This window comes from Gymnoscopelus microlampas (assembly GCF_963454915.1).
Source record: "Gymnoscopelus microlampas genome assembly, chromosome: 3".
Taxonomy (NCBI): Eukaryota; Metazoa; Chordata; class Actinopteri; order Myctophiformes; family Myctophidae; genus Gymnoscopelus; species Gymnoscopelus microlampas.
Genome location: NC_139940.1, coordinates 52396230 through 52414713, shown reverse-complemented (window position 1 = coordinate 52414713; position 18484 = coordinate 52396230). Strand labels below are relative to the sequence as shown.

Genomic DNA, 18484 nt, shown 5'->3' with positions numbered 1-18484 from the left:
TCTCTCCAGCTCTTTAATAAAAAATAAATGCTCAGGTCGGGATACCAATTTGAAACCAATCAGGAGAGAACCCCACAAATATCGTTCACCAGCTTCTGTTTTATAGTGTTCCAGCTCCAATCTGCTCAATGTTTCTTTACTTACAAATACTTGTTTATCCTGTATCCTAGCACAGTAAGGTACAGTGGGCAAGGTTCTGACTCAGTAGGTTATTAACCAGGGGTCTTCAACGCTTTTCAGGCCAAGGAGCCCATAGCTGATAGAGAGATGAAGGGACCGCTACACCATATTGTATCAAATTGGGCTGTTACTTGTCTGCTGTTTTTTCCTTTAAAACCAAACCTCTTCGCCGAAAATAGCCGATCTACAAGCTCGCAGCGTGTGACATTGTGAGCGTGTAGATCGTCTATTTTCGGTGAGTTCCCAGCAGAATGGGGAATAGGGTTCAAGTGGTTAATGTGGGAAAAAGAAAAAAAAAGTTCCTATGATATAACGGTTTGCCGGCCCCCCTGTAGTAACTGATGACCCCCTTTTGGAAGTCCTGTGTTGTAAACTATTTACGTACTGTATGTAAAAACTGTAAAGTGCCCAGTACAGTATCCTTGGCGAGTTGGCGTTCAACACAGGCCTCTAAGGTTATTATTCTAGTATTGACTTGACTGTACTTATATTAATTTATATATTCATTGATAGACTATAAACATGTAGAACATGTAGACATGTACAGCACATGACTGTAAATTGCTCTGAAATTCAGAATAACACATTTCCATGAGTGATGGCAACATAAAATGGTAACAACTGAGGATGTGTTGCAATATCCTGCCTTAGTCCCTCTTGGGAACTTGGCAGTACACCTATGCCATCTACTGACTTAAAATGGCACAACAGCTGAATGAAAAATAAACAGAAAACAACTGTGGCCAAATATTCCTGTCAAAACAGTCACGTTGTGTTACGTTACTTTCGACTGGTAAAGATTTAATCAAACTATAAACACAATGCAAAAATGACCCACTTGAAAGTAATGTTTGAAAAATCATGCTCATTCTGACAAACCATGTAATGATACAAAGTTTACCAAAACAAACCAACTAAAGGCATAGATATTCAACTGGCGGCCCGCGGGCCACGTGCGGCCCGCGAGGAGCTTCCTTGTGGCCCTTGGCCATATTCCAAAAAAATAAATAAAAATACAACTAATCTAGTTGAATACCCCTGAACTAAGGAGTACAGCAAAGGAGAGGAGTCACAGTGCTAAGATACACTTGTCTACGGACAAAGGTCAAATTTAACACTGAAAGATTTTACCATTGTCAAACCACAAACCAAATCCACAATGACTTGTGCGTAATTTATGCTCCATCACATGGAGTCACGTATTGAAAGTAACATATCTACAAGCTTACAACTCTGTGAGCTTGTATGTCTGATATTGTCAGTGCAGGAATCGCTTTTGCAGGACAATGTGGGATCTTTCTTTTAATATAGAAAGATTATGTAAAAAGGCTACAGAAGGCCTACCATCCGGATAGGCCTACATTGTTGTTTTGAACTGTTGCTCCACCACTTGTGGCGCAAAAAAACACCATACTGTCGTCAAAACATGTTTTTAACATTGTGCTACATGTATGTATCACATATATTTATGATGACACTAGTCATTCTACAATAATATGTACCATACATGATCACACTGCACCATTTGTTTATTTTATTCAACAAAAAAGCAAACCATTAACAAATTATTCTGTACATTATTAGTTGACAAGACTGACATTTCTTTAACGGAGTGTTGATGAGGTCACTTAACAAGCAGCACATTTAATCACACTTTTTTTTTAATGAAACAATATGGCTGCATGGTTACAGCTGAAATCAAATGAATGAATCAATGAAACTGATCAATTTGATTAAAGCTCGGTGCACTTAATTTTCAACTGGAGTTTCCATCATAAATGCATCTAGTAGTTAATAACGGAATGAGAACTCAGTGGGGGGTCCATCAGACAGTGATGACATCACACAGTGATGTCATAGTTTCCCGTCTGTGGTCCCTGGAAATGTGTATTCAGATTGAAATCCTGCTGGTATTTTATGTGTGCGTGTGTGTGTGTGCATGCGTGCGCGTGTGCGTCAGTGTGTGTTCCATGCCAGTGTGATCAGGGAATGAGGTGGAGCTGTAGAGGGGATGTAGCCCACAGCGGGATCCCACACCTCAAACTGCACCTCTGACGAAGACCTGCAACACAACACACACCCGCGTGCACACATTTAACACACACACCCACACATACATATTACTTAATTAACAGGCACTTGGAACACTTGAACCACAAATGTTCTCAGTTTGCAGGATTCTCATCATCGTCATCATCATCGCCTAGTTCAAATTTCCCTTTCTGCCCGTTTCATTTGTACACTCAGAGTTACCCTGGGACCCCTGCCGGTCGCCTGGCGGGTCGCTCTGAGAACCAATGATGAAAAGAAGCAAAGGAAACGTTGCGTCGTGGTATGCACCATTGACGTACCTGGGAGGCAAACAGTTGCCGGTAGCTTGATGGAATTACATGGAAGTCAAAGAGAGTCAGGTGGACAAGCTTATGAATTAATTGTTTTTAATGATTGCGGCCTTTGTCAGATTAATCGGTTCAGGTCGACAGGCTGTCACTAACTGACAATCTTGTGAAGACAGCAGTAAGTCAGAAACGTACTCTGGGCTTTTTAGATAGCTCAATACAAATTATAGTCTGTACAATAATAAACAAGACAGCAGGAAACAATATTGTATGCAATGTCTTCCTTTTTTTCCAACCAATTATTTTCATAAAAGTTGCACTCATTAAAAGAAATAGACATATATACGCTGGGATAGTCAAAGGGACAGTGCCCTCAATACCCTCATACCTGTCTAACTACTTCTGCTACCACCCAAATTTAGAACAAACATGGGGAAATTCTCATTCTACTACTCTGCCACCAAAATGTGGAATCCCCTGACACCATCCATTAAAGGATGTGTATCACTGGTTTCTTTCTAAATTGGTCTGAAAAAAGGAGACCACAAGGGGAGGTAAATGTAAATTCCCATCGAAAGGAGGTGTCCTTCACTGTCGCCGTTTTTCATTTTTCTCCTTTGTACATAGTGTTCGTTTTTGTTGATGACATGAATTATTGTGTTAATTTTTTATGCTATGTTGATGAATAGGCTCTATGCACAGCAGCCATATTGGATAGAAATTGGGCCCCTTCCTTAGTTCCTTCACAGGTTTTACCAATGGTACTAATGAAGGCTCCGTTCCATTTAGTGGTTCTCAAAACTTAATTTCAAGGACCCCGATAACTCTGAGAGTGTACAAATGGAACCAAATGGACCCGTTGGTTACACACCCATAAGGGGCCATTTGGAAACCCCTCAAGGAACCCTGAGAGTGTTTCCAGTGAGCCAACATGCATAATATCAGCACCCTGACTCTGTTTGACCAGAATGGAACAGAGCCTTCATTAGTATCATTGGGAACACCTGAGAAGGAAGTAAGAAGAGGCCCAGTTTATTTCCAATATGGCTGCTGTGCATAGAGCCCATTGAATACATAGGACCACAGTGTTATCCTTGCGGCTCTCATTGACTTCAATGCATTCCATCGAACGTTCAGCTCCGTATCTCCCAGTGCATTGAAGCTGCCAGTTGGAATTGCCGGACCAATAAAGTGCCGAACGTGTCCTTTATTTTTTTACATAGTCTTGGTTCTCACTAGGAAGTTCAGAAGCGCACTCATGCACGCACACACACACACACACACACACGCACACACACTACAGTACCTGTTGAGTATGATGAGTGCCACTGAGTCATCTGGTCTGATGAAGGCGGAGACTTCTAGAGAGGTTTCCTGACTCATGGACACGCCCACTCTCCGAGACCCCTCCCACAAGAACTTACTGAAAAACAAAATGTATTTGATGTTGTACGATGAAGTATATAGTCGGTTAAGAAAATGTCCCCTCTGTGGTTAATACAAATCGAACCCTGACTATAATGATATTGTGTTAAAAATTGTTTTAACACAAGAGGATGGCAGAGTCCTCACCACATCTATAAAGACGACAGTGATGAACGATTAGCCTGGAGTCCAGACTGATTCACTAAGTTCCGCTGATTTCTTTTTTCTCACTTCGCTACTCAGTCTGGTAAGCCTCCTATTGTCAAGGGTCGGGACGTGCACAAACAGGAGAAAACGGCCCACGGCTTCTGATTGGTCTGGGGGGGACCAGTGTTTTCCAACGTAAAACTCGAGTCACTTCCTGACCTGTCTACGTAATTGTTGACGTTCAGAAATACGAGTCAAATAGAACCCTGGCCAGACTGAGTAGCGAAGTGAGAGAAAAAAATTCACCTGTGAATCAGTCTGGATTCCAGGCTAGTGAACGATAGTTATAGTTATCGTTATAGTGCTTTGTGTGAACAGCCATTTAGACCAGCGTTGTACCTAAAGTGTGCCATGCTGTAGAAGGTGGGCTGCTTGTAGAAGACGTCTCTCTTGGCGTCCACTATGACAGGACTGTCCACGAAGTTCCGGACCCAGTTGGGACCTCCTCCCTGGTCCAAAGCCAGGTTCCAGTCCGTCCAGCCAACCACGTAGTGGTTCAGGTCCTGTAAGGGACACCAGGATTACAGAAACACGTTAAGGCCTCAGGAAATCACATTTAAAAAAGGTAGGATACGTGATTGTTTTGGTTAAAACAAAAGTTGGAAATAGCTTGAGCTCATAGATGGGCTATTTCCACTATTTGCAGTATTTTTCAAAACATGGAAATGATTATGATGATAATAATTGTGATTAAGCGATTATGTAATCATTGTGACAGGCCTAGGTACCGTTATGATGTCGTGGGCGTACTGCTCGGCCCTCTCCCAGCTGCCCAGCTTCACCCCTCGGTCTCCGGGCTGCCAGCCGGCGCAGGCCTCCGTGCCAAACAGGTAGTACTCGGGGTACAGGTGGTGGGTGGTCCCCAGGCTGAGCTCCGCCGGCACCAGGCCGTCCAGGTACCAGTGGACCGCCACGCCGTGGATGTAGCGGCCCGCCTCCACGTCACTGAGGACCTGAGAGAACACAGGAACCAGGATTATTGTAGTTAAAGACGCACTATGTGACATTGTGTTTCCTGCATTGTATCTGTACCGAATAGACCTACTGCACATATAAAACGGAGCTGCTTACCTTTAAACACATTTAAAATCTGAGGCTTTTATACTATTTAAATAGTTTGGGGGAAAATGCTGCTAATTGTCCCAAAAGTGACTTGCTGCTATTTGTTTGGCCTCCCCGCGAACACACACCCCCTCCCTGCGTGCACAACACGCGCCCGCGCAAAATTTTTCGGGTCTAATTCGGGTCTAACTCGGTCTAATTCGGGTCTAATTTGGGTCTAATTCGGTTCTGTTTGACCAATATAAATCAACATTTTTTCCGGTTTAAATATCAGCACAGGCGATTTTTCTGGTGATTTTTTTTTTCTTCTCCATTTTCCTCTAATCTAGCTATAAAATGTTATAAATCCTTTAAAATGCATCGTGTTTATGAGTGCATGATTTCAAAAGTGGGTTCAGGTTCTATGAAATAAGTATTTATAATTATTTTAACATTAATTTTTAATACTTTTTTTATAACACTTTTCAGTAAATCATTCATACTGTATCTTTACTAATATGTGACTGATGGCACCAACAATGTGAACATTAACATAATTAAACCGAATTAAAATCAGACCAAGATAAAAGATGAATCCATTTGATCATGGAGTGCTTGATTTCAGAGTCTCTTGAAACGAGCGCTACATTAGTTATAATTACAATGCGCCATTTACTAACTAAATAAAAAATACATAGGGGGGCGCTCGCTGTTATTTGTTCAGTCTGTCGCTTGATTGCAGAAAACATTTCAGCTGCTGCTAGTGAGCGAGATACAAACAACAACATTTATGTTTCTATTAGTAAAGATACAGTTTGAATGATTTACTGAACTGTGTTTTTATTTCATACCATACTACTGCTTGTTTGCTATTTCAGCACCAAGTGCTGTCCAGTGTCCACTGACTTTTTTTCATGTCATTGAGCGAGCGCCGCCCACGTTATACCCCGCTGTCATTCTCTGGGTGCATCCACATATCTCCGTCAAGTTACCGTACGGACGCCGGAAGTCCCATCCACTCCCATGTTACAGAGATGCTCATAGGCCTGCGTCCTGCGTCTCTGACGCACCATATTGAAAAAGGACGCATTCATGGCACCGTGGTTGCGTCCATGGGACGCACTACAATTTAGTCCCCCCAGGAATCCGTGATTCCGCGATCGCGGAAATTACCGTGGATTTGAAGGCCATCCGTGGATTTCAAAGCCGTCCGCGGATTACAAGGCATAGTGCAGAAAACAAGAAAAATCTCGGTAAAACACCGCCGTATGGAGAAGTATTCTCTCTCTGTCTCAGGGCAGTGCGAGCTGCTGCTAGAGGGAGAGAGAGTGAGAGTGCTGCGCAACTTACAGCCCAACTTCAAAGCAAGTTAACATGGCTCGTTGGCCCCAATTTGACCACTAGGCAATCAACACTGAACACCACTAATTAATGGCAGCTGTGATTCTTGTGTCTTTCCGTGCAGCCAGATAGCAAATAATTCCCTGTAGAGCAGGGGTCTTCAGTGTTTTCAGGCCAAGGACCCCCTATTTGAGAGAGAGATGAAGCAGGGACCCCCTCTATATTGTATAAAATTGTGTTTCAGATAAGCTTTTGCTGCTCTTTTTTCCCTTTACACACCTATAACTCCAAAAATAGCCGCTCTACAAGCTCACAAGTGTGAGCTTGTAGATCTGCTATTTTTGGCTAAAGTTCTCCTCAGAAAAGGGATACTAGGATTCAAGTGGTTAATGTAAAAAAAAAATCAAGTACTACAAGTACTACAAGTACTAGTTGTCGGATTTGGAATTGTGTACTTTTCTTTCAGATACATGTTCTACATGAATATAACCATATAAGATGAAACACGAGTTAAACGCTGTGCATTTTTGTGGGACCCATAAAATGTCCCTGGGACCCATCTAAAAGACCACCCTTGCATCCCAGGACCCATTACATTGAAAACCTAGCAACATCACTGATGTTAAGTTTAAAACCGGAAGTACCGTTCCGTTTTTTTTTTAACATGGGAGTGGACGGGGCTACCGTCGCGTAGCCAGCGTACCGTTGCACGCTAGCTTACGGACATGTGTGGATGTACCCACTCTCAACATGGAGTAATAGTCATTATTTAGGTGGGGATAGTTTCTGTATTTGGATATAATAGATATAATAGCGGCCTATATGTGAGACTATCGGTCTGATACTGTATACAAATAAAATCCCTCGCCCCCAAAAAAATCAAAAAATATTTTTCAAAAAAAAAAATTCAAAAAAATTCAAAAAAATTAAATTCTCAAAATTATCTCACGGGCCAGATATGATTTCTGGGGGGCCAATTTCGGCCCGCGGGCCGCCTATTGCCGACCCCTGCTTTAGACTATCTTTTTCTATATATTTTTTTATCCCACGATTTTGTAGCCCTTATTTTTCACCCGGTGCCAATTTTCTAAGTGATCCTGGGCACTACACTCCCCTCACCAGCCTAGGGAGGCCAGGGCCGAGCTCATGCCTCCTTCAATGCATGAGAGCCAACTGACCTTCTTGTCACCTGACAGGGGGGAGTTTCCCCCGGTAGGACGTAGCGCGTGGAAGGAACACGTTATTCCAACCAGTTCCCTTCCCCTCCATCAGGCGCCCCGGCTGTCATGGGGGAGGCGTTATAGTGACCAGGATTACTACATGTTTTTGTGAGGGTATTAACTACCCTAGGGGACACGGGGAGAACATAAAAACTCCACACAGAGTGGGCCCTTTCGCCAACCCCACCTAGGGTATGGGCGCTGATGACGCGGAGGAGAAGATGCGCCCCCAGCGCCCCCGGCGGGAATCGAACCCAGGACCTTCTAGCTGTGAGGCGACAGCGCTACCGACTGCGCCACTATGCCCTCAGGCTTTAGACTATCTTTATAAGGACACAATAATGTAACCCCTGCAGCTGTACATGCTTTCCCATTTTTTCCTTAAATTGTTTTTATTATGTTTTGTCACTTGCTTCGGCAATGTAAACGTATGTTTTCTCATGCCAATAAAGCTTCTTTGAATTGAATTTGCTTACCCTGGATTCGAAACCCAGGTCTCCTGCGCAAGTGCTGACAGGTTTTTTTTATACCACTGAGCTAATAGAGCCTGTCTGCTTGCACCAGAGGAATTGATTCAAATTAGTTTTCCAAGCCAGTAACAGGATTGTGTCAAAGGCCATGTCCAACCAGAGACTGGATTGCTCTATCTCTCTCTGTCTTTCTCTCGATCCCTCTCTATCACCATCTCTCTCAACTAAGGGGTCCTTGGTCTGAAAACGGAACGGCTTAAACACTAGAACACCATTTTTTACTTCCGCTGTTTCAAAATAGCCGATCTACAAGCTCACAGCGTGTCGCTTACAGATCGACCAATTTCGAAACATGTTTTTAAATTGTGAACATTTTTCAGATGGGGGGAGGTACCGTTGCCAAATACATATTGACTTGGGGGTTCTTGACATGAAATTGTTTGAGAATGACTGATTTAGTGTATCTATCTTCGCTGTGTTTGCCCGGGACTCAAACTAGTGAAAATAGCAGATTTACAAGATCACAGCGCATCGCTTCACACCGCATTGTGAGCTTGTAAATCTGCTATTTTCACTACTTCTTAACTCATTTCCTGCCTAGAACGACTAAAACGACTTCTGTCCCATAAGCCATGCCTGCCTAGAACGACTTTTTTTTATTTTTTAACTTTTTATTTTATTTTATTTGACCCAAAGACCAAGGAGATATGATTTTTCGAAGATCTAAACTCCCATTCACTTCCTTGTTAACTTAAAACCTAAAAATTCTGTATCTCGGCTCCTGAGTACTTTTTTTTTCAATGAAAAATCTTGGCAGTGGGCAAACGCGGCCAGAAATAATTCAGGCAGTGAATGAGTTAAACGTAGAAAAAATAAAATAATGGAAATTGGATTTATTACTACTTTTTAATACTTTTTATTACTACTGATTTATTAATACTTTTGGGGAAAAAAAGTTTTTAATTGATGATTTTTTTTATTCACATTTTTTAATATATCTCTGCTGTCCAGCCAGAAACTGCTAACTCCAAAACGCTCATTGTTCAGGAAACGCAAAAACAAAATAAACGTTTTTCAGGAAATGAAGAAAACCTTATATTTTTAAAACAAAGCAATACTGCCTCATCAAAGTTGGTATAGTGACTTTATATATTGTCAGATACTTGCATGTGTCATTATATTATCAACACTTTAACCAAATCGCGGGTAAATCAACACTTTACCCAGCGCAAGTGGAGTTAGCAGTTTCAGACGAGCAGAAATCAAGCTGAAGTGGAGTTAGGTGTCCAAACAACAGTAGCTCCACTCGCTGCTGAGGGAGAGGTTTCAAAAGGGTACAAATTCTCAAAAGCTAACAATGGATCTCCAAGCTCACAATGCATCACAACAACGTGTGAATTAATGCCCTGATGCTTCATGCCACTTATTATATAGGCCTACAATAATAAACAGGACTTTAAATATTACAATAACTTCTGCAAAGAGGTAGTTGAATAGCGCAACAGAAATGCTATGAACGCCTTTCTTCTTGTCACATTGCTCTCCTCATTAAACACTTAATAGATTTTAGAAATATAATTACTTGTTTTCATAACATTAGCGTCAGTGCTAAGTTTGATAAACAGGTACACTGCATAGTTTTAACAGACTACGGGGAGCTTGTTTACGTGGTCCTCCTCCTCGTTCACTGCGCAACGCGCTCTACTCATGCTGTTGAAAAGCAGCGCTGTAGAGGAGAGGGGGGAGTTGTTTGTTTTTGACGGACAGTTTGAGGATCCAATGGAGTTGGGAGTTTTCGTCAGAGGCGCTTTTTAATACTTTTCCTTGGTTCAAATGTTTTGATATTTTACACAGACCTAAAGGGTGTTCAATAGCCTTGATTTATGAAAAAAAAAAACAGAAAATGGAGTTAGCTGGTCCTGGCTGGACACCGACGATATATTAAATATAATATATATTTAAATGTAGGAAACAAAAAAAGGGGCTATTTTACTCGGGACCCATAAAAATGAGTCAACCCAACCCACTGTTTGGGGAAACTATACTGTGGTGATCTACAGTGTATGTATGCATCCCTCTAGTCTAATCCGTCACCACTCACCACTTTGGCCCAGTGTGGGAGGAGCAGCCGGTTGTCGTCCAGGATGAGGAGGTGTGTGCGGGGGTGAGAGGAGGCGTGGAGGGCCGGACCCAGGTCCAGAGCCACCCAGTCCCTCTGCTCCTCTGGGGTGAACCCCAGCGCCTGGAAACTACACACACACACGTTTGTATTACCATACTTGTGAGGACATCAAGAATTTAGGACTCCGATTTTATGAATGCCATATTTACAATTTATTGCCATTTTTTACTGTAAGCCTAAAGCCGAAAAATAGCAGATATACAAGCTCACGCGTTGTTGAGCTTGTAGATCAGGCATAACTCTATCGCTACTCCTTAATCCATTAAGACCGTTTAAAAACAGTTTAAAAAAACAAAAGCGTATGTTGCTATATCAGTGGTTCTCAAACCTTTTCATGTCAAGGACCCCAAAATATTTTTAAAAAAATGTTCACTTCTTGTTTAACTTCTTACTGAAAAAGGCTGTATCTCGGCTCTTAAGCACTTTTTTTTTACAATGAATTTTGGCTCTGGCACTCAGAGCCAAACTGCCAGAAATAAGTCAGGCACTGAATGAGTTAATGGATTAAAACAAACCAAACAGATAAATATTAAACATGTTTGAAAGTTATTGGGGCGCCAACCCACGCAAGTCGGGAGGTTTAAAATTGTCTCTTTGAACACCTCAAGAGGATGATCTTGCCAGATAATTGCTAGAATGGGGCCTTCCCCCGACACCCAAAAGATCATGTTGTAGTGTGAGCCCACCTTTACTGTTCGAGTTCTGACCTGTAGTTAGTCATGCGTCCAGCAGAGGGCTCATTTCCTGTGGTCAGCGCCCAGAAGGTCAGGTTGTGTTTGGCGTATTCATCTAAAAACCTGACATCACATGAATACTAGGGTTGGGATCTGGAAACCAGAATGGGTTCCATCACATTTGGAACCGTTTCCGGAACCTTTTTTTAATCACACTGTCAGAGCTGGTATGTGGACTTCATGTCTGATATACAATTACAATACTGGTCTGGTGGTTCTCAAAGTTCAAAGACCATCTTAACTCTGAGAGTGTACAAATGGAACCAAATGGACCCGTAACCGTAAGGGTCCATTTGGTTCCCTTTGAACACTCTCAGAGTTACAGACCTCTATGGTTCCTTTTGGAACCCCCTATAGGAATCGTTAAAGGGAACCATTAAGGAATCGGACCATTGAGAGGTAATCGCTAAGGAACAGGAATCGTTAAAACGGATCCCAACCCTAATGAATCATCACATTATATAACAATAAAACAATAGAAACATATTATGTACTTTACTGTAGCTCAGTTTTAGTTTAGTTATAATTAATCATTCTTAAAAAATAATAATAACACTGCTAAAATGTATGTTTATCTGAGTTTGTAGTGTTTAAAGTGTGACCTGATGTAGTAATGAGCCCAGGTTTTGTGTTCCTTGCCCCCTGGTTGTCCCTTCAGAGAGCCCTTTCCTATCAGCGCACCGTTGGTCTTCAGCCAGCCGGGGGCGCTCCACGCACTGGCCAGCAGAGACACAGGACCAGGGGACAGAGCCTGGATACGCTGTAACAGAGGAATCTGAGAGAGAGAGCGAGAGAGACAGAAACAGAGAGAGTGGAGAATCAAACATTGAGAGTTTCTTCTATAATTATCCTCCTTTAATATTCTAATCTTGACTTTCAGGTCATAATTCGTGTCAGATCCTGTGTCTAGGTGAGACACTTTGACACGATCAAAATGTCTCAATAGAAGAGCAGGGAGACAAGACCCCCATTGTATAAGTTATATTGTATTAACATACTCTACCATACAGATTGGACACAATTACATTTACATTCATTCACCACATGAACCCTAGCGTCCCTATTCTGTCTGGGCTAGGTGAACATTTTTGCGAAACCAACCGATCTACAAGCTCGCAGTGCCGTTGTGAGCTTGTAGATCGTCTATTTCTTTAGTGAAGAGATTACACAACACAATAAATAAAATAAATAGTGTGCACTGTGCAGGCCATATTGCAGCAGTTCCACTCCACACCAGCAGTCAGTTAACAGTCCAATAAATTGATAAACAGCTCAGTGTCCAATTCATTTCCACAAGTTCATTGCCTTCAAATCATGGTTGCAGATTTTCTGTCCGAAGTCTATTAGGGCATGTCGGCTGTACGATATGCTTGCACTCCATATAACTGTATATCCGTCTCTGTCGGTTGGAAACCTCATAGTATGTCCAAAACGGTTACTTTTCAGGATTCAAATAAAAAAATAGCAAAAGTAGCAGATCCACAAGAGCTTGTGGATCTGCTACTTTTGATGCATTTGTGTGACGCTGTTTGGTTATGATCAAGTAGGGCGTTAATTTACAAAAAAACACAAAAAGTTACAATATGGAGATAAGAGGTTTCTGCCCGACAGCAACGATATAAACACAGACTGAACATAAATAACTAAACAAACTACCGTCCCTGGAGCAGGGGTGTAATGGTGATTTTATTTACGGGCGGAACGCTATTTTAATGACGTCACGCACACGTCGTGCAAACGCACACGTCGCACTGCACATCGCAGTAGCAAAAACTAAAAGCTCTGCTTTGAACTAGTACCTTTCTCTTCTTCGACGGTTGCGTGTAGATATACTGGCAGCAGCAGTACTGTAACCAAAATGCTGTGTTGCTTTTATAGCGTGTATGCGAGGATGCATTTGCACAACCTGTTATGCAAAGTAGCCATTTGGGTACTTGGCTCATGAATCGCCGGGAACGCGTTCTAGCGTGCACGTGCGTGCACATCCGTGCTTGTGCGTGATCCTGCCAAAGTGCTGTGCAGTCATGCGAAGCGACCAGTGCACCCCTGCCCTGGAGACACCACAGCAGCCATCCTGTGTGTGTGTGTGTGTGTGTGTGTGTGTGTGTGTGCGCAACCTTCATGTGTGTGTCCTCGGGGGTCAGAGTGAAGTTGTGGAGGTCATAGTCCTCTGGTGTGTCGGCGTAGGTATACAGACGGGTGGAGAAGTCACAGCTCGCCATGGGAACACGAACCACACTGTAGCCTATACCTGAAACACACACACACACACAAATGTGTTCCTCATGAGGAGACGCATTATGTGTAATGAAGTTTCATGACGACTGCAGGTCAAACGGGGCATAAGTTATGCCTGTTCAAAATGTGCGTTTTCAATTGCTATAGCAATCGAATAACTCCTCTTTGGCCATTCGGAGTAAGATTGATTTCTCACCCGTTTGGCATGACCCTCTACTATTCCGCAAAGGTTTGTAAAAATTGACTGGTTGGTTACGCCAGAAATGCGAAATATGATCGGGCTTGGCCCCCTGAAAAGAGGTTGGGGTCAGGGTTGGGATCGCACACACACACACACACACACACACACACTCACCTTCAGAGGAGAAGTACTGTTTGAGCAGCTGGTTCTGGGTTGCGGCAGACAGAGACAGGATGTTCATTGCTGCTGCATCTGTCATGGCTCCTCCGAACCCCATGATCCTCTGGTACTTCTGGTACCGGACTATTGTCAACCTCAACTCTGGAACACACACACAGTAATTTAACTCTCTTTTTTTCTCCCAAATTTTGTCGTTTTTGCCAATTGATTCCTCCCCACACACATTTCTGTGTTTCTGTGTCACTGCTGTCGTATTCTACTGACTAGTAGTGAGGACCCCCCACAGAGAGGATGTAGAGCCTTCGTCCTGCTCCTCCCGCCCAACACCCCCTACTGACAGGTGCCGCCCCCAGCCCGTACGATTACGTGCAGTGACAATAAATATTTTTTTTAACCTTTAAACTCAAATCTTTGCTTCTGGGGGGTCCCGGGAACAAAATATTTTGAGATGGGGCCAGATTTAGAAGACAGTTTTATAATCATTTTAAACGGGTTAACCAAAAATATTGCGTACGCCCCCTTTAACACGATGTTGTCGTTTTGAACTCACTGTCCCCGGTGGCGTTCCTGTCGACAGGGCGTTGCTCCGCCTCCAGACGGCGGCCAGCCTTACTGGTCAGGAAGGACATGAAGTGACCCACCGCGGGCAGACGCACCGAGCCGACGCTGTCGCAGTACGTCCCGTTACACTCGCACACCACCGAACCATGGCCGAAGTCAAGAGGCACACACTTCTGGGCATCTGAGGGACACACACACACACACACACAAACACGCACACACAGGTTGATTATCTTGAAATGACTTTTCTAAGGTTAGCGATGCTCCACAGACTTTGTACCATGCAGATTCAAAAGCTGTATGGGAAAGGACTCATTTTTAGACTCTGCAGCAGGTATGTGGAATGGGTTAACTGCAAGCCTTGAGTCAATTCTCTCCATTGTTAACTTTAAACAGAGCACTTCACCCATTTCTCAACCTCATCTACTAATTACATATTGGTACACAGCCCTCCTCTGTGTCTCAGAGGAGGGCTGTGGACAGTTCAGAAACCTGCCTGCAGTGACATACATTTCTTTATTTTCTTTCTCTATTTTTATTATTAATGCAAGAACTATGGCTTCCATGTCAAAGCTATTACTGTAGCGACAACCCACATCCCACCAATGAGATGCTGAGCCTGAGTGAGTATAGAGAAATGTGTGTGTGTGTGTGTGTGTGTGTGTGTGTGTGTGTGTGTGTGTGTGTGTGTGTGTGTGTGTGTGTGTGTGTGTGTGTGTGTGTGTGTGTGTGTGTGTGTGTGTGTGTGTGTGCGCGCGTGCGTGTGCGTGTGTGTGTGTGATGTTGGTAGGTTACCTGTGGTCAGTCCAGTTGTTAAAGTGATCAAGACGATTGCTGCTTGTAATGACATCATGTTCTCTACAGGGGGCAGTAAGAACTCATGAGTAAAGCCCTACCTGTATACTGAAGTCTAATAGTAATATAACATCTGAGATTGTGGTTTTGGCCATATTTTTCATAAAAATCATTTAGTCTTAATTCCTGGTCTTAAAGGGGCATTTCACTTTAAAACACTTCAGGGGTCATTTTAACGTCTACTCTGGCTTTTGTGTGCACCCCAGACAGCTTTTAAGTTGCTTGATTCAGTATTTACATTTATATTCATAAAACCATTTTAGACTCATTGAAAACACACGTCCCTGGTTATGGCGACTGAGGTGAACTATCCCTATATAATATAATTTCAAATAGCCTATCTAAATATTGAATGAAGCAACTTAAAAACTGTCTTGGGTGCTCACAAAAGTCTAAGTAGACGTTAAAATGACCCCAAAAATGTTATTAAGTGAAATAACCCTTTAAACATTACAGCAAAGTTCCAACAAAGCCTCTGTCTGATAATGATGACATGATCAATGATGATTCCCATGAATAAATCAACATTATTAATGATCAAGATTTAGAATGATTTACATTGATATTATTCACATGAATGATGATCAAAATGAATAATAAATTATGCACATCAACAAGGATACAGATACACAATAATAATGATGATTCGCACGAATCAATTAATGCCCCACATTAACAATGATTACATGAATAATAATGATTCACGTGAATAAATATCACACAATAAAGATGATTGACTTGAATAATGACCCACATTAATAATAATAATGACCTGTCCACACACACACACACACACACACACACACACACACACACACACACACACACACACACACACACACACACACACACACACACACACACACACACACACACTTGAGTAAAAGTATTGTTATCAATATATATATAAATATAAAAATATGAAATATATAAAAATAGCCAAAATCTATACAGGGCTGAAGAAGGGGTTAATATATTTTTTGGAACAATAATCTAAATCTGCAAAGTAACTAGTAACTAAAGTTGTCAAATGATTGCAGTGGAGTAAAAGTACAATATTTGTCTCTGAGATGTAGTGGAGAAGTAGTAAAAGTATTGAAAATTGGAAGCACTGAATTAAGTAAAAAATACCTTCAAATTGTACTTAAGTACAACAGCACTTGAGTAAATGTACTTAGTTACTTTACACCACTGCACGCGCGCGCGCACACACACACACACACACACACACACACACACACACACACACACACACACAGGTCCATCACTTCTGCTGACAGACACATTTACAAAAAATACAAAACAGGGTGAGAACGTTACCTTATGAGCTTCTGTCAATGACGTCGTCATGTGCAGTAGATTCACAGGTTTACATGGTTATAAGTTGATGTGTTTTGTATTGTAAAGCATAGAGTTATAATGTTATATTCTAGATGGAAAGTTCTATGAGCTGAGTTTAGAGGAAGCAGCTGTGCTGCAAGTCAGTCATGTCATGTGACCTGGATGGTGGTCACGTGTTGTGGTCATGTGACCTGGCCACGTGAACAGCATATGGGTGGAAGGTCGAGGTCACGTGACCAGCATGCAGGGGGGCAGGCGTGTGGAGGTCACATGAACATGCAGTGTGTCATTAGCCACTAGATGGCGCCAGGAGGAAGGGAACAGCAGCTCTGTAGCATAATGTGGCATGGACATTTAATGCCCTTTTTTATGAACAACTTTATTGAAGATGTTCCAATATCAGTGGTGGAAAAAGTACTCATTTTTTTTTACTTGAGTGAAAGTATCGATACTGCAATGTAGAAATACTCAGTTACAAGTAAAAGTCAGGAATTAAAAATGTAAGTGAGTAAAAGCTTGTAGATGGCAAAATGTATATAGGGCTGAAGTGGGTAATGTATGTTTTGTAATAATAATCAAAATCTAAAAAGTAACTAGTAACTCAAGTTTTCAAATAATTGTAGTGGAGTGAAAGTACAATATTTGCCTCTAAGATGTATAGTTGAGTAGAAGTGAAAATTTGAGATACTCCAGTAAAGTAAAACATACCTCACAATTGTACTGAGGTACAGTACTTGAGTAAATGTACTTAGTTACTTTACACCACTGCATAACGCCCTTTTTTATGAACAACTTTATTGAAGATGTTCAAATATACAGTGTTTCTCAAAGTGGGGTCCAGGGACCCTCAGGGTTCCTTGAGGGGTTCCAAATGGACCCTTACAGGCAGGCACGTGCATACATGATATACAGAGGAGCTTGAGCCCCTGGCCTTTTACCGTCTGTACAAAGTTCTGACCAGTAGTAGTAATGCAAAATATATAATACACCATGGTGATCCCATTTGAATAAGTGGTCTGTATAACAGTGGTTCTCAAACTTTTTCATGTCAAGGACCCCCAAATTGACACTTATTAGCCCGCAGACCCCCATTTGAAAAGATATGCCAAGGACCCGCATAAGAGAAGATTTGTACGGCTCTAGCAGTGATTCTCAACCATTTTAATTTCAAGGACCCCCAGTTTGACATGCAGTAAGCTACGGACCCCCATTTAATGGCATTTCTATCTCTGGGACCCCAATTTATATTGTAAAATCAATGTTCATTTAACTCAGAGAGTGTATAAATGGAACCAAATGGACCCTAACGGGTCCATTTGGTTCCATTTATACACTCTCAAAGTTACAGACCCATAAGGGTCCATTTGGTTCCTAACTATCTTATCATTTAGCTGGGGACACCCTGGAACTCCCTCAAGGACCCCTGGGGGTCCCCAGACCCCACTTTGAGAACCAATGCTGTATACAATCAGTTAATACACATCAAGTAACTCAGTACAATATGTACAATGACAGTGGATCAACACAATGTATAAAATCAACATCAATTCATAAAAGAATGCCTCAATATCAAATATAATAAATATATAGAAATATTAAAATAAAGCACAGAGAAATTGTTATGACAATGTCAAAATAAACTCTGCAGTTCAGGCAGAAGATTAGTGCTGCACAAGGGCAGACCCTTCTACAAAACATTGTTAATCACTTAAGCCCTATTTTATACTATTCGAAAATAGCCGATGTACAAGCTCACAAGTTCATAACGCGTCACTTAGTCACACCCTGTAGGTTTGTAGATCGGCATTAAAAAAAAAGGTTTGACAGATTTTTAAAGTACTTTGGTGCTCAAAGTTTAAGTTTGATACCAATACTTGTGTACTTTTACTCAATTAAAACATTTAATACAGGCCTTTCATTTGTAACAGAGTATGTTTTAAGGTATTTCTAATTTATTTGCCAATGGTTACAGTCCCAACCCCCATGAGC

The 18484-nt window shown here is 41.9% G+C and overlaps 1 protein-coding gene across 1 annotated transcript; it reads right to left on the bottom strand.

Moving 5' to 3' along the window:
* Window positions 1–1691: 1691 nt before the first annotated feature.
* On the bottom strand, window positions 1692–16631 carry gba1 (glucosylceramidase beta 1). The gene is made up of 12 exons (XM_084053416.1): window positions 16475–16631; window positions 15095–15157; window positions 14289–14480; window positions 13733–13879; window positions 13257–13390; window positions 11742–11914; window positions 11113–11202; window positions 10325–10472; window positions 4880–5104; window positions 4491–4654; window positions 3826–3942; window positions 1692–2242 (listed from the first exon to the last, which is right to left on the bottom strand). Exons 2-12 carry the CDS (start codon window positions 15150–15152, stop codon window positions 2137–2139), a joined length of 1554 nt encoding a protein of 517 aa, XP_083909542.1. The 5' UTR covers window positions 15153–15157; window positions 16475–16631; the 3' UTR covers window positions 1692–2136.
* Between the last annotated feature and the right edge of the window lie 1853 nt (window positions 16632–18484).